The sequence below is a fragment of the Carassius auratus genome, chromosome 5 (assembly GCF_003368295.1).
Source record: "Carassius auratus strain Wakin chromosome 5, ASM336829v1, whole genome shotgun sequence".
Classification (NCBI taxonomy): domain Eukaryota; kingdom Metazoa; phylum Chordata; class Actinopteri; order Cypriniformes; family Cyprinidae; genus Carassius; species Carassius auratus.
Genome location: NC_039247.1, coordinates 11,350,623 through 11,368,406, shown reverse-complemented (window position 1 = coordinate 11,368,406; position 17,784 = coordinate 11,350,623). Strand labels below are relative to the sequence as shown.

The 17,784-nt window shown below is 36.8% G+C and overlaps 1 protein-coding gene across 2 annotated transcripts; it reads left to right on the top strand.

Moving 5' to 3' along the window:
* Positions 1 to 467: 467 nt before the first annotated feature.
* Positions 468 to 16,836, top strand: LOC113075388 (neuronal calcium sensor 1-like). Of its 2 annotated transcripts, none has more exons than XM_026248113.1 (8): positions 468 to 1,056; positions 7,876 to 7,900; positions 11,049 to 11,187; positions 11,720 to 11,798; positions 12,105 to 12,193; positions 13,358 to 13,435; positions 13,970 to 14,090; positions 14,694 to 16,836. In XM_026248113.1, exons 1-7 carry the CDS (start codon positions 993 to 995, stop codon positions 14,066 to 14,068), a joined length of 573 nt encoding a protein of 190 aa, XP_026103898.1. In that variant the 5' UTR covers positions 468 to 992; the 3' UTR covers positions 14,069 to 14,090; positions 14,694 to 16,836. The 2 variants fall into 2 exon arrangements, with proteins under 2 accessions (XP_026103898.1, XP_026103889.1); XM_026248104.1 differs by having other exon boundaries at positions 14,670 to 16,836.
* The last annotated feature ends 948 nt before the right edge of the window (positions 16,837 to 17,784 follow it).

Sequence of the window (17,784 nt, the reverse complement as noted above, 5' to 3'; positions counted from 1 at the left end):
AAACATAAATTAAACATGCAGGAGATTCATGTAAAAATACTAATAACCTCAAAGGTTTATTGCACAATGACCAGGCTTATGTATTTATCATCACAACAAATGTTATTATTTATAGATCTCATGCACTTCAACAGAATCTTGCTTGTTCCAACGCTTGCCATAATAAAATGTTCATACTTTTGAACTGATTTAGTTTATTCCGTTTGATCAATTTAATTAATTTAAAAACATAAACAAAAATAAATGCATGTATGTATGTGTGAACACATTTTATAGTTATCAAATGTAATACAAAGGTATTGCAATCACACTGGATTTTAGTAAAAACATTGTAATGAAATTAGCAATGAAAAGCCAGAAAGGGAAACAAGGATATTTTCTGACAGTAGGAGCGAGAGCACTGGGGGAGTGGCTTCTGTTGTCCAGGACAACAGCATCAACACATACACACACACAGAGAGAGAGAGAGAGAGACAGCGAATGTGTATGCATGTCTGAGTCAGTAAGTGAATCGATTCCTCTTCCAGTGGATCGAGCCAGACAGCAGTCAGCACCCAATTGAAGGGTGTCTCTTCTGGGCTCAAGTGCTGCTCAGAGCCACTGATTCCACCAGGGAACCGCAGACACTGGCAGGAGGACTGGAGGAGGTGGTGGAAAGGGGAGGAGTGACACCGGTTAACAGATTAAAGCCCTCTCCTGTTTCTCTCTCTCTTTCATTCCCTCCGAGTGAGGAGAGACAACTCTAGATACTGCATACTGTAATCAGATTGCTTCTGTGTAATTTGTTCCTCTCAATTACTTGTCCTTTCTTGAGTTTTTACACCGCTGCGGTCTGGGGGAAATGCAGGGCACGATTCAAAAGGAGGACTAGTGCATCTCTTGTGCTGCCGCCTCTGTCCTTCTTTCTCTCTCTTTCTTTAAATGTAAGTGGAAGGTGATTGGGGGGGAGTGAATTAGGGAGCGGGGATAACCCGTTGCAGCCAGCTGGAGAGATGGGCAAATCCAACAGCAAACTAAAGCCTGAGGTAGTGGAAGAGCTGTGCAGAAAGACCTACTGTGAGTATTGCTCTTTAGTCCTTTATTCCATGTATAGTGCCATTTTGTGCTGGTTAATTGCATGTCATATCTAATTATTATTCTCCCTTTTTCTTTCGATAAATTTAAGTGGAAACTAAATTTAAGTTTAAAGTATTTACTTTAAAACTGTCTTCTTCTAAATGAAGCGTTGGAGGATTTCGTAAGGTTGCATGTGAGTGAAGAATAAGCTTAATGTAACCAAGCTGTTATACTGCACTATTGATTGTGTGTGTGTGTGTGTGTGTGTGTGTCCTACCTGCCTGCTAATAAGCAATTATGTTCATGTACCTTTTGTATTAAATGTGATCATCATTTCATCTCTGGGGTCATTGATTCTCCTCTGTCACTAATCATATAATCTTTAAGCTTGTTTTGACTGGCTTGCATCTCTGTTGTGAGAACATAAGGTGCCTTCATGAACAACTGGCAGCATTTCTCACGTCGAGTCAATAAGATGTTGGGCTAACTGCAAATTGTGTCTCAACAATCCCTCCCTGAGGTGGAGAAAGCATATTAGTATTATCATTATCACATCAACTGGCTTTGACTTGATTTAGATAAGGACTTGAGACCTCACTAATGCTGCATATTAATCAAAGTGTGAAATAGGTGAAGCAAATTTTAGAGGGGAAGGTAAGAACTGCATCACAATTATGATATACTTATGTCTACATACTTTTTGTTTTAGTGTAAGGCCACGGTCACACTAGACTTTGTTTAATCCATTTACATTCATACACATACAAACACAGGAGATTGGAAACAAGCACGTGCAAAGAGGTTTCATTATTTGTTGCATTCACACAGTGTGCATTTATTTTTTTCAGAATATTCAGTAAATATGAAATGATTTTGTACACTACATGGCTTATATTTTTAATTAAAACTTGCAGCTTACGAGGTTTGTGTTCTTTCAATTTAGCCATTCAGTCTAAATTAGCTTGATGTCTTTTGTTACTGCAACTTTAAGCAGCATACCAAAGATCAAATTCGGTGACCTCTGACCTTTGAATTCCAAATCACAAAGACATTTGACCAGTAGAGGTTGCAGCAAAGTGTAGTAGATAGATTCTAGATATATTTTATTATATATATATATATATATATATATATATATATATATATATATATATATATATATATATATTTTTTTTTTTTTTTTTTTTTTTTGGTCAATAGTAACAAAAACTATTTGGTTACCAATATTTTTCAAAATATCTTCTTTTGTGGTCTTCAGAAGAAAAAAAAATTCATACGGATTTGGAACAACATGAGTATATGTTGACAGAATTTACATTTTAAGGGATATGCCCCTTTAGGTTTGCAACAATTAATAGCATGCATGATCTATCAGTTTGTATTTTTCTTCTTACTACTGCTTTAGTAACTTCTCTGTTCAGCAGTTAGTATGAAACTATGGTGTTAAAGAAATTATTTACTCTAGGCCTACTATTTAATGTATCATTTCTCTAGGACATTGTCAAAGATCAAGATCAACTTGGTTACTAAACTTCAGTGAAATTTAAGAATGGTAGTGAACCGTTCATGTTTAATGAGCATCTTTAGAGGCTGGGTTTTGTGCACAGTGGGGGGTAAAGCAGGGCTGTCAGGAAATAACTTCCTGCTCCTTCACTGCAGGGTTAGATCAGTGTGTGAGCAGTGCACAAATCCAACAGGCTTTCAATGAGACAATGATTGCTATAGAAGCCAAACTGTAATGTGGCTGTAGTCAAATTAACAATCTCTGACCTGTTAGCAAAATTTAGAAAAGTCTGCATGAATGTTTTACACTGAAAAGTTCATTTTTTTTTTTTTTTTGGGATATCAACCTAATATCACATCACGGAATTCATAGTGTGCCAAGAAAGAATTGGGTTTGAGTTGCGCATTTTTTCTGTGGTCTCTGTACCTTATTCTTCTATTTTGAGCCACTGAACAGGCTAATCCTAGTCAGTTCAATGTTAATTTATGTCTGTATATTTTTTGTATAACAAAAACCAGTTCTTTTAGAGAATTAAGCGTGAATGAAGCATTGAAATATCTGCATTGCAGGAACAGCTTTATGTGCACACACAAACAAACAAGTGATCTGATATCAACCATTAACAGGCATGTATGCTCTCTTTTCTCTCTCTCCTGTTCTTACATTCTTTTTCAGTTTTTCTCCACTCCAGTCCTCTCTCGTCTTTTCTTTTTCAGCCTGGTTGCATCTTGTCTCTTCTTGTTCTCTTTGCCTAGTGTCTACACTGTCTGTTCCACTCACCTCTCAATCTTGTCATTATCACTGGTTTCACATCAGCTATGTTCATCTTCTGCTCCTTCTCTCATCCAGAAGTGTAACCTTTGGTTTCTTTAGATTGATTCACTTGTCTAGTTGCAGTTGTCTAGTCCAGCTGTCTGTTAAGCCTAACAGATCCACAAGCTGTGTGTAATATCATAATATTTTACTCAGATTATATTTGTCGCTAGTTCACACACTGTTCTAGTTGATCTTTTATGGTCACCATGACGATGAGCTATATCTGGTAAACAGTGCTAGTACATCTTCCACTGTTTCAGTAAGTAGACTAGAAAATGAAACTTTCCTTCCCTGCTAGACTGCAGATTAATAAGAAGTATTTCCGTCTGTTCTGCAAATGATCAAGCATTGTGTTTACATTGGACTACAGCAGGGTTCCTCAATAGGTAGAACCTAACCCTAACTAATTAGGGCCGCTAATTTCAAATAAAGTGGCATGAAAATTCAAACGCAGCATCAAAAAGCTACATTAACTTACATTGTGTCTACTCCGGACGCAAACGGAGCGGAGCGACGCAACAAAATACAATAGAACTTCTTATAATCAGTGATGCTGCCTACACTGGATGCAGAAAGTGCTGACTTGTTCTATTCAGGGCCGTAGCTGGGGTTTGCGGGGCCCCGGAGCAGGTTGTACCAGTGGTCCCTGTTTGAAATGGTTTCATTTGTATATTTGTTCTATTTATTTATTTGTGCTATTTACACAATGTTTAATTTTTTTTCAAGTTTATTCAACCGAATAATTAAATGTAAAATAGCGCTGCATAGACTTCACTGTAAAAATTACAAACCAAAATTTATTCAGACACCTTCAACATTTCTCACATTATCACAGTTTATTTATTATAGTTTAGAAGATGGTAATAAAATATGACAAGAACTCAAGAGTTAATCTTCAGACAACTGTTAGTATGACGATATTTACACAACTATCAATGCTTTGTTGATCAATTACCAAGCAATGCTTAATTTTGTTCAGTCTGTGGTGTGGTTGCATTAATGTTGCATTAGCAATTTAGGAAAAAACACATAAGCAAAACACGGTGAGGTCAAAGTGTCTGAATAATTTTTGGTCCCAATGTATTTTTTTTTTATATATTTTTTTTTACTAGTCTTCCACTGTATGAAGAATTTTTGGATATAATTTGCAACAGTTCGTTTTATTTTGCTATACTCACTTACATAAATGAATTCTAGTGTCCTGCACCTACTGGTAATATATATATATATATATATATATATATATATATATATATATATATATATATATGAAATCAAAAATGATATCTGGTGTCTGAATAATTGTTGGTTTGACTGTGCATTAATTCTTGTTAAAACTACAAAGTAATTCATTCATGAGCAGTGAGTAATTTTCTTTCTTATATTCTTTCTTTTAGGCAATATAACTTACTGTATATTGCCTAAAATATCCAGGTTTTGGCTTTGCTTATGCTGCAAAGCAATTGGTGACATCAAAGTACCATGAGAGTTATAGTGAGAAGATGCCTCTCGCGTTACTTTGATAACTAATCATGGTCTTCAGAATCACTGGCTGTGTCTGAAATAGCTCCTTATATCCTTATAGGGCACTATTTGAGGCGCTAACCATTTGTAGTGTTAGACAAAAGCTGGCAGTTTGCTAAGTTTAAAATGATTGTTAAACAGCAAGCACAAGCTTTGCAAAAGTGGCAGACCTTACGCCACTCTCAGGTCCAATTTGGCTCACTCATTTTCATCCACTCCTTAAACTGGACTATATTAGTGGAATGAGATTATGGGGGCAACAGTCACTAGAAATGTCCAGGCAAGTGTGTTGGAGATATTTGTAGCTAAACGTTGGAACCTTTAGGAGCGTTGGACAACCCTGGTTTAGACCAACACAAACATACGCATTGTTTTTCACAAAGAGAGTTATGATTGCTTTTGCATTGCACTGCAAAGAAAATTGGCCTACCAATAAGATTTGTGGTTTTGTCACATGCCCAGTGATCCTGCAGTTGTTTTGCTAAATCATACAAATTATTTGGGCCAAACACTTGTTTCGGTGTGAACGTGTGACATATCTGTTGGATAAAGTCAATTTTATTCCTTCATTGCCTCATGCTGCGATCACTGTACCTTGTTTGTATACACTTGCATAAAGGTGTGTATGTTTGTGAGTCAAGAGAAGACATCTGGAGATCAGGAAGGAGATTACTCACCGGCAGTGATGACAACCAGGTCTGTCAGCTGGTCTGAAGTCTCCAGTATAGCCTTGTCTCCTCCCCTGCCTTCACATCAAGTTTATGTCCACAAATAGGCTTAATCAAATATCACAGTGGGTGGCCCAGGGTAGAGGCAATACAGCAGGCATGATGTGGAGGGAGATTTACGGAGAGTCTGCTTCACAGAATGTGGCCCACCCAGACAGCCTGGCAGGGGATGGTCTCTGATTCACATAATCAGCTATGCACTGTAGTTAGCTGTAGTTTCATGAGGTTTTTCTATTGATAAATCGACTGCTGAATTGAGTACTGAGTACATTTCAGTGCATATTACTCAGTGTAGTCACAAACATTGGGACTATAGTATGCAAGCCCAATGTAACTGAGATCTCTGATGTAACCCCTTGGACCTTGTGCACTCTTTTGTTAGGACACTGTGTCGTAATTTTTGTTGGTGCATCAAGAAGAGTACTGCCATTTATTTTATGTTCCAGGTGTTTATAGGCATGCTGTTCATGGGATTTTGTATGTTGGCCTATTTTACTACTGCCTGCTATAGTTTGGGTTCCCTTATGGGCTTGTAGCAGTTTGCAAGCTGTAGCAAAAGTTGTCTGATTTTTGTTTGTTTGCTATTTTTATGGGCAACTGCAGGTGGAACTGCCATCTTCAGAGAACTTCCAGTGCACAGGAAAGTGGAAAGAGGCCCATGAACAGAAGCTGCCTGACCACTGAAGGATTTCATTTTTTGTTTGGTCTTACATTTGTGCATTTTCCTAGGAGTAGGACAACTTTCATTAGTCATTAATTTGCCTTATTTTCAAATACAGTAAAAAAAAAAAAAAAACGGAATATTATTACAAAAAGATGCACGTGTTGCTTTATAATAAGGGTCCAGGTAGTTAGCGGAATGATAATTTCATAAAATAATGTTTGGTTTATGGCTCTTTTGAAGGTATATATGGACAAAAATGCTTTTGTGTCTACCTTAAATGCTAGTGCAGCTTCCGTTCATTTGAGTTCTAAATCAGCCATATAAAATGCTCTGACAGTGCACTGGCTCCCAAGGCAGTGGATTGTTCATTATTTTCAGTTTGTCTCTGTCTTTTGCTCTTGCCTTGTTCTTTTGCTGGTCTTAATTTGCTGCCACAGCCCACGATAGCTGACAGTGAGGTGGAGTGGTAATGTAGAATAAGTAGAAGTGCCCTGCAGTGTGACAGATGTTTGGGGGTTTGTTGTGTGGGTTATTATGGTGTGTGGGAAGTATCTTGAGTAACTTATTTATTACATTTTTAATGTAGGTTTTTCTTGTAGTGTTTTAGTTTTTCCTCTTTTGTTCTTTGTTATAGCAGTCATGTTGGGTCATATATGCTGTTGAGACAAACCTGTGTTACAGTGTGCCCTCTGCCCTCTTTTCTAAATGTCCGGACATCTTTTTGTTATACCAATGGGTTTGACATGGAAAACATGCAGTTTTGGGGGGCCTCCAGGAACATGGTTGGGAACCACTGATCTGAGTCAATGGCATATTGAGAATATCAGGTCAAAAAAAAGTGAAAGTGTTGCATCTGCACCATCCTCCAATATATCATCTTATTAGGGCATCTCGAGGCATCAAAGATGTAAACATAAGAACTCTGCACTTATGATGTAAGTTTCTTTAGATACAGTGAGATCTCAGAAAAAGCCAAGCATATTGCTAGTGCATATGTACAAAATAGACTCTAAATTCGCTTTATAAAAGTCCTGAGTGAATACGTATAATGTATAATTGTGCGTTTTCATTGATAAGTCCATCCACTGTTGCATTGGTTCTAAAAGTGTGGGTCTGCATTCGTATGTATGAGGAAAAAATCTTTGGGGAAAAACCTCTCCCTGCAATGGCTCAGTGGCTGTCAAATGTAGTGACAGGCCTGATGTAAGCTGTGTTGACATGGCAGTCTGCCTCTACGCTGTGAGAGACAGCTACAGCAGTTCTTCTGTTAGGTTTCAGTGTTTCCCAGTCTCCATTCAGCTACTCAGCAGCAATATGATGTGGGTTATCTACTGGATTTGCAATACCGATAATTCACTCATTCCCTTTTTAAAGTCTTTCCATCTTAAAAAGTGTATTCATCAAGGGTGCATAAAATAGAGCTAAAGTGACAGTAAAGACTCTTACATTGTTATAATGTATTTGAAATAAATTATAATATATATATATATATATATATATATATATATATATTGTGCATGTAAAGGTTTCATACACTGCAGAATGACAAATTCTAACCGTCTTGTGTCTTATTCTGTCTGCAGTCACAGAGAAAGAGGTTCAGCAGTGGTAAGTGTGCTCTTTATGTCCTCTCTCTGTAGCCATCCCTCTCTCTCTCACCTTTCCTCTTCATGAGTTTAACTGAAAGATAAACAAATCAATCATTAAAGAAATCAATCAATCATTTCAAATCTCAACATTTTTTAAAAGATGTAACTTTCCACCTTTCTTCATTATTACTAATACTAGTGCCCATTATTGAATTCTTAAGCATATAGAGTGCATGATTCTAACATAAGCAGAAAATGCTGCACAAAGTATTTGCTTTTGTAGATCAGTATGAATTCATGTGGTTGTGGTTTCACTGTACACTGCGCACTACTTATTTTGCATGTTATGGGAGTCAATGACGAATGAGAAATCTTGTAAAAAATGTGAAAAAGTAAATAAAGTGTTGTGGTGTAGTAAAATTCCTCTATACTTTTAATACATGTGAAAATTGTATAATGTTTAATCATTAATCTATATTTGTTTATCAATTATTAATTCTCAAATTTCATTATGTTTTGGGGATTCGCACAACATGACATTTTAAAACCTGACATAGTTTTACCTTTTTCATTAAAAGGTCAACTTGTCTGACCTTATAATGACCTCATACATACCTATGATTTGCATTTAGAGTGTTTTTGAGAAATATGAATCATCATTGACCCATTTAAAACCTTCTGATAGCAAACATCTCTCTTCTTTACCACACTGACTGACTCATCTTGAGAAAATTTCTTACACCTAAGGAGGGGATGATGTTTTACTAAAGTACCACATCATTGTAGATATTCTGTGCTTCTTTGGAGCACAAATTTTGGCTGTGTTGAATCATCGTGCCTCTCTCTGTCTCCTGTCCCCCCCCCCCCCTTTCCATAAATTCTTAACTTCACATGCCAACATCTATACTCCTCCTGGCTGCTCTATGCCACTCCTGGCAGATGGGGAACGGTTGACTCTAGGCAGGGTGCCCAGTAGGGAAAGAGAGAAGGACGAAGAGAGAGAGAATGACAGAGCAAGAAAAAAGGAGACAAAAATTATGGAACAAAGAAGTGCGACTAACATGGAGGCAGTTGAATACAGCACACACAGGAACGGAAAGAAAGTTTTCTGCTTTTATGACATTTACAAAGATGGCCCAGTCTTTTGTGACTGTTCAGAAACCTTGTATTTTATATGGTTATGGAATTAGAGAAAGCCAATAGACACCCTTACTTTCACTCTTGTCTGATTCTCTTCTGATTCTTCTAGTCAGAGATGATGTGCTGCACTGTACTTTGTAGATATGCTTCACTGGCATCTCATAGAGTAAAGACATGCACAGCTGTCTTGTGTTGAAAGCCCCTTGGAGCTCAGTCTAGTGATGATCAGATCACTAAGCATAGACATGCCTGCCAGTCGCACACACGCAGCTCAAGGTGCGAATCACTTTCTTCTGGTCCTCTGATGATGGAAGTATGTTTGTTGATACCAGAAGTAGACTAGACTTTGAGCTATCTGAATTAAGTCCTCAGAGGATCGGTAGACAGAGCCTTACAAATGCACTTTCAAAGTTTTCCCGGGGAAGTGCATCAGATGTATAAAGGTGGGGCAATTTGTCTGTTTACTTGTTTGACAATAGATGCACTAAACCTGTGTACAGGAGCTGAAAGTCTTAAACTTTGTTATAGATTCTTAGGCAAAGTGGTTGAATTGTGTTTGGGATAATCAAAACTAATAGTAGAGTTTTGGGAATTATAGCTACAGTGTTGACTGATTTCTTCCCGATTCAGTTTGAAAAAGATCTTTTGATTCTTGGAAAGTTATATAAATAATATACAGTTAGTCATCTTGAAGACATTTATTTTACCATAATGGCTTACTAACTGTAAATTATACCACTTATTACATGGCTAGCAAGTAAATCAATGTACAATAAATGGTGCTTTAAGTTTAGATTATTTTCATGTTATTAGAAAGAGAGCACTTAGCGATCCGAGAGACATGATATGAGCATTGTGTAAGAGATTGGATGCTTGGGCAATGGTCAAGTTTAGAGGTCAGTATTTTGGGAAACAATCAGATTAACAATATATGATAGTAGTATATGACAAATGATAGCATACTTTCCCAAAAAGTGTCCATCTGAAAAAACGAGTTAACTTTTTTCCTGAGAACAGCTATTTCGTTTTGATTATTTAAAGCACTCAAGTTGCTTATTAAATTGTGCTGCACAAATGGCCATGTCACTATTCTGTCATTAAGCTACTGTAAATTAGCATAATGTGGAAAACCTTTCTCTTTGCACTACAAGCCCAGCTGAGGAGGTAATGAATGATTAGCTAATTAAGTGGGGTTTTTTTAACTGCAACATATGCTGGAGATTTTTATAATTATTGTGAGGGCCATTTCGTACAATGACTTAATTCTATACATTCACAGAAAATTGTCTTTTCAGTTTATGTCACTGTTTTAAATTAGCTTTTTTCATGCTATTACTGGTATTAGTATTCAAAATTTCAGACAGTTCAGTTCACACAACTTGCAGCTAGTACCACAAATACTGAGAGAGATTCCTAGAATGAGGTTCAAAATCCAGAATCTAGACTGATGCAGTTGAAGACTGACGTGCCCTGTAATATCCTGGGCAACCACTTCGCCCTTTTCCTCGAATTGCTCGGAAATGATCTGCAATGATAGTTCTCAGATTTGTCAGGGATCAATTAGGATACAGAAAGCAAACAGCGCTGATGTGTTGTTTCTGAAAATTGCTAGATGGAGTGACAGAGCTTTCATTTATCCTGAAATACCCTGACCACATGTTTTGTAACACTACTAGCAGTGCATTTGGGTGCTAACAGTTGGTGCCAGAGTCAGACTCTTTATCTTCACATATACTGGAGGAACAATGTCTTTGTTTTGACTTCAGGTGGAGAAAAAGAGTAATTCATTTGATGCCTCTTTAAATGTTTATTTTATTCCCACTTCCCTTTTCACTGGTAGTGATTTCTTCACTGACCCCAAACTTTTGAATAATAGTGTATATTATTATATAATCTTATATGATTTTAAAAAAACTTTAGTAAATAAAAATGTCTATTCTTTAAATACAGAATTCTTAAAATCACTCTTTTTTTTCAATCCTGCCTCCTCACTCCCGTCTTGTTTGATTTTCCTGTCTGTTTGGCAGGTATAAGGGTTTTATCAAAGACTGTCCCAGTGGTCAGTTGGACGCAGCTGGCTTTCAGAAGATCTACAAGCAATTCTTCCCCTTCGGTGATCCCACCAAATTTGCCACCTTTGTCTTCAATGTCTTTGATGAAAACAAGGTAACATGGGAAAAAAAGGGAAAAGTCATTAAAAGGAAAGCACTGTTATATTAGCCCAACGGGTCTTTTTAAAGTGGCAGTTTACCAATAAATGTTTTGATCATCTTCTTTACTGAGTTGGAAAATGATCACAGCTAGAATTTCTCCCTGAAGAACTGTTTGGCTGAATAGCAAAATATCGTGTGTAAACACTCATTCACTTTTATTTACAGTATGTCTTTCCATAGTTGTCGAAATGCAGCTTCAACAGATTTGCAGTATTTATTTATTTATTTGTTTGTATTTATTTTTGTTTTAGAACAATTTGTTGTCTAACTCTGAGCAAAAATTAGGCATTTAGAAGCTTTAAAGAGAATATTACACATATTATTGCTGCGTCACTCTGCAGTTGTTTGCCATTTTTGGTGTCACTTTCATGTCAGTTTGATAGGAGGCTGTAACAAAGCTTTATAAAATCAACCCTTTATGCCATTCCTTTAGACTTCTTTTATACTTTACTGATCTCATCCTGTATTTCTGTTGTGCACCCCAGGATGGACGAATTGAGTTCTCAGAGTTCATTCAAGCTTTGTCTGTCACATCCAGAGGGACGCTGGATGAAAAACTCAGATGTAAGACCAGAATTGCTTTATACCTCAAAAGTTGTTTGCTTGTGTAACAGATATGTGTTCATTTATCTGCAGAAAACATTTCAGAGCCTAACAGTAAAACAGATGTTGGCCATGATATGAACAAGTCTGCTGCTTCATTTTAATTTATCATCATGACTAATGAAAAGATGAGCATGTCTAAATAAACAGTATAATAGTCTAACTTTTTCTAAAGAGAACCTGCACTTAATGTCAGTTCTTCTGAAAAATAATAGAGAGAGAGAGAGAAAGTTTTGTTAATGTGCTTGTTTGTTGTCGCTGTCACAGGGGCCTTTAAACTTTATGATCTTGATAATGATGGCTACATAACCCGAGATGAGATGCTGAACATCGTGGATGCCATCTACCAGATGGTGGTGAGTCATTTGCTTCTCACTGAACCGTAACTTTTTATTTCTATTGAGTTAATGAAAGAGCTTTCTTGGAGGGCCAATAAGGTGTTTATTGTATGGCTAAACTCTAAAAATTAATTATGAGGGTCTGTCAAATTGATAAAGAATTAATACCTGCAATGAATACATTTTTTGAAACACTGGCTTCCAGGAAGGATTGGCATCGCATAATAGCATTGGGTGCTTTTTTATTAAAAACAATCTTTTCTTGCTGTTGGCAGAGATCCCATTCACCTATGTGGTAAAAATAATCAAAGTTACCTTTTTTTATTTCTATGAGAACAGCAACAAGACATTTCCAGGAGATTTGGCTTTTTGTGAAAGTAAAAACATATTTTTGTGCACCTCCATTTTCTGTCAACCAAATATATGCACATAGTTAAACCCAGTATATAAAATAAGAAATACCCGAGGAATATTCCATACTGAACATCTTACATACCCTGCATATTTTTACTAAATATAATACAGGAACTTTATAATGAGGTTGTTCACATGAACTAATAATAAACAGTTCTTTTATTCATTTATTAATCTTAAAAAATGTTATAAACACTGACATTGTAAAAGTTGTGTTCATTAATGTAAGTTACTGTTTTATTGGAATAACTTGAATTTATACTAAACAGCAGAATTTTCTTTTTTCATTTTTCATTTATGATACCAAATACATTATACATTAAAATTTAAGATATAGACACTTACAGTGAAGCTCCATTTATAGTACATACAACAGAACACTTGAGTTTTGCCCTTGGATGCTATTGCATTAAAACAATTCACCATATTTTCTATATTCAACATATCACTTACAGTAATACACCCCCCCCCCCCCCCACCTCAGTTTGATTTGATGCAGTCAGCTGAATTGCTTGTATTCATTGCAGTCCTTTCTTTATTTCCTGCTTTCGTTCGTTCTTTCTTTCAGTCTGCTGGTAAAACAGTTTTCGGTTTTATCTTAAGTGCAAAAATATAAAAAATAACCACATTTATCTTGATCTTCCACACACAAATGATTTTCTGGCACACAGGATTTGTTTACCCCCATGATGGGCTACACACATAGATGATTTGTTTCTGAATGGGGTTGTTTCTTATCCTGCTGTATGCCTGGTTTATGTCTGGCAGGGGAACACAGTGGACTTACCTGAGGAGGAAAACACACCAGAGAAAAGAGTTGACCGCATCTTTGATATGATGGATAAGGTGAATTCTGAGTATTTATTTGCTGTGTATTTACTGTCTCTCGCTGCCTCATTGCTCTCATGCACAACATTACTTGCAGAAATGGTTGCCTGAGTAAAAATAAATATGGAAAATGTACTGCATTTATGTTGAATTTTAGTAACTCTGAGAATTTTCAGTCATTTTTAAAACAACATTCCAATCCCATGTCTTCCTACCACTGAATATTTATAGCAATAGGTTCAATGCAATAGCTTATTTCTGCTGTGACTGTCAGGAAGGCTGTCTTTCGTCAGACACTAGAAACACAGAAGGCACACCACATGAAAGACACAAAATAGAAGCTCTATAGAGGCCCTTTGGAAAGCTTTGATAAAAGAGCCTTTGAAAGAACACTCAGCTCTAGAGAGAAAGAAGAGATTCGAATTCATCATTAAAAACTGTCTTTCAGCCTGATTCCATGCATATCTTCCACCACCAACTGTATGCACTTAATACGAGTATGTGTGTTTGAAAACAGTGACTTATGACTAATTGTCTTCCATTTGTCAACAGAATGCAGATGGGATGTTGACTCTGCAGGAGTTTCAGGAGGGCTCCAAGGCAGACCCCTCTATTGTACAAGCACTCTCCCTTTATGACGGCCTGGTGTAGGCCCATCTCAAAGTGGCGTTCAGTGAGTCCCATTTCTCATTTTCCAAAATGCTGATAACAGCCATGTACCAGCCTGTTGACTACAGTGAATATTCTTAATGTGCACATAAGTGTAAATTTAGTGTTATTTATATACTGTTTTATTATGTATTGTTCGGATTATCTTTCATTTTTATATTTTCAGTTTAAAATTTAGTTAGAGTAACTTTGTTGTGTGGTTTTCAAAAACCTAAAATAATTGTTAATAGTTTTAATTTGAGCTAAACAGAACAAAACTGGCACGTCTTTACAATATTTTTCAATACAATAAAATTCTTTACAAAAAAACTTTACAACACTTTTCAGTTCAAACTGAAAAAATGCAAAAAAGAAAGAGAAAAGGTTGTACTTCAAAATGTAAGAGGTAAAACTGTCAAAACTATGAAAAAAATATGATCTGCTCTCTGCTTTTTTCTTATGTTCAATTATTCACTTTAGGCTTTTACAGTTGCTTCTGTTTGAAAGCACTGATTAGATTAACTGTAATTACCGCAATTCATTATTCATATACCAGCTCAGTGTGAATTAAAGTTTCTGTTTTTCATTCATATCCATATACTAGGTAATCAAAACAGTCCATTTACAGTATATCATCCTGCCGGCACTGTGAGAGGAAAACTGACCTGCCACCAACCTCTTGGACATGCCAAGTGCCAACACGAAGGTGCATTGTAGGTGTTGCTCATAAGAGGGGATCAGCTGTCAGTCACTCATCTCCACTGTCACTGGAAAACTCCAAAATCCACTCAAGACAACATGAACCCTTGCAGAACTCATTTTGGGATGAGTGATGTACAGTAAAAGAACCTCATGAGAGTCTAATGGGTATAGTGCCCTTTTTGTAAAGAAGACACTCAATATGGACAGTGACTTTGAGGACATCCACATCAGTGTTATTAAATGTAAAACTCATATTCGAAACACCAATGAATGAGTTCCTTATATTGCTATGGACTTTGTCATAGGACCCAGCTGGATTTTGGTCTAGCCTTCACTGCATGATGAACAAAGATGCATTTGCAGCATTCCATGGGCTTCAGCAAGCACTGGCATTGAACAACATGCGTCTAGCTGTATTTATTTATATAACCTTTCTATTTAAATTAGCAATCTTCAAAAATAAACAAAAACGTATAAATCTCCTTATAAATCTCATGCTTATTCTTGAGACCTGAGAGTTAACGTCTGACAGCCATGATTTATTATACTGAGAGTGAGACTGTATTTACTCACATGCCCCTGCTTTGCTTGACCCATAGACAGTCTCACTGTACACCTTTTGTAGAATGCAAATTTTCTAAAGTATTGCATATGACTGTCATGATGGTGTCGGCGCATATATGTGATGAAGTCATCACTGGTAAACATGTTCTTCTCAGACAGCTATTGTGTTGCACATCTGGCTTGTTTGAAAGTATGAGATTCATTTTGTACCAATAGCATATACAGAATTCATCAGCACTGCACATGCCCACAGTGTTTGAAGTGTTGGTGTATTTAGATTACTGCTAATGTTACAGGTGTGGTTTAAATTGCAATTAAATTGTGGTCTTTTTTTTTAAGCCCAACATTTCATCTTTCTAATATGGCCATCTGGAAATGTTCCAAGGTCTGTCTGTTCTCCACTTGCAAATGCACTGCTGAGTTTTTCTTAATGTCACAGAAACACTGCAGTAGATGAAATATTATGGGGTAATGTTAATAAAATGCTAATGGGGTATCTTTAAATAAAAACGTTTTTTAGGCAAAAATAAAAATGTCTTAAGGTCTGTTTACGGTGGGTGGGCCATAGGACTAAAGGAAGTATTTTCACCTGAATATTGCATGTCTTCTAGATAATAATCACCACCTTTGCTCTAAAAGAACAGATCATCTTATTTGTTTGTAGAAACAGAAACAATGCTGGTATGATCAAACCAAAGAAAATGCATTTTCTGTTGGCCACAAATTATTATTTTTTAAGATTGGAGCTAATTCTTCTCTCAGACAAATGTCTGTATTATTATTCAGTCTAGGCTTATGAGTATTAGTATTAGGGATTCCAGGCTAAAAGGACCAAAAATGGAGATGAAAAGGTTCAAGCTGGCAGGCAGGCAGTACCTCACTGCTTGCATAACACAATGGAACACTTGGCATTGTTCAATAATCAGTTAAACCAACCAGATTTAATTCATGAAAAATCATGAACAATAAAGGAAGCTGGTACAGACAATAAAAGGCACCAGAAAAAAAAAAAGCCTTTTCACCTATGGTCTGACTGCTTCTATACTGTTTAACTAGCGTATGTAGTAAATATGTAGTGTTACAAAACAATCAAGATCCTATACTTAACACATGGTCAAATGTCTCTGGTTACCCATGATACTAAATACATCCTGTGGATATGTCTGTCAGAGATCCTCCTACCCATATGAGAACTACACTGACTGACTATCCCAGATATCTCCACTTTCTTGCTATCTGGGCTCAGCCACCTCACCTGACAGCCCATCAGTTTTAATGGGCTGCTTGGACTCAGATACCCTCAGCTGTCGGAATGTAGGGTCACCTCAATTCTGTCGTGTCATGCTTCAGTGGACATGTTGTTAACAGTAGGTATCAGTATAGCAGTGTGGACTGTTTTGTGTTTACATGCAGCAGAGACACTATTTCTATTCAACAGATGCTCAGCCATTCTGAATACTCACACTCTTCCCTGAACCTTGTTTTTCTAAATATATTTATTGCAATCCAAACAGATCTTTTTTTGGTCTCTTTAATACTTCTAAGGTCAAAATTGAGACTTATGAGGATACAATCATATGCTCCATATGCTATACATACATACATACATACATACACACATACATACATACATACACACATACATACATATATATATACACACACACACACACACACACACACACACACACACACACACACATATATATATATATATATATATATATATATATATATATATATATATATATATATTAGGGGTGTAACGGTTCACAAAATTCACGGTTCGGTTCGATACGATACACTGATGTCACGGTTCGGTTCGGTTCGGTTCGATACGTTTTAGATACAGCAAAATGTAAAAACATCTCAACTTTTCAGAATGCCGCAAGCGCACCGCGGGTCATGTGACAAGAACCAACCAATCAGCTTCATCCTTTCCCGTAACAAGGTTGAGAGCTCAGCCAAGATGAAGGAACAGCTGATCATAGTTGTATATGGATTGCAATTTTGAAATAAATTTAGTAGCAGAGCTACTGCAAGCGATTTTTAGAGCAGGAAATCCATTTATCCTTCGCTGAAATTTCCGCGTCTCATGGAGAGAGCACGTCATTGTTGCTTAGCAAAGACAGACGCCTCATGAGCGAGCCCGAGCGCTTCTGCCCGAGCGCTCTCTTGCCATCACCATTATAGCTTAAAGGGAATCCAAAGTGCACCCAAACACCAGACCTGTTGGTTATTGGAGGATCTTCTAATTTCTAGTCTGTTAAACGCATTGGCTATTTTGCAACGAGCCTTCAGCGCGTACTGAGTGAGCGAGCGCCTGCTGAGTAGCCTAACATAAACATATAAGATGGTGTTTTTTTCTTCTTCGGGAGTGTCAGGGGCGTTGCCTGTTACGTTGTTTGGGTTATTGGGCTACCTTGTTGAACGCATATCATTATATTTCTATC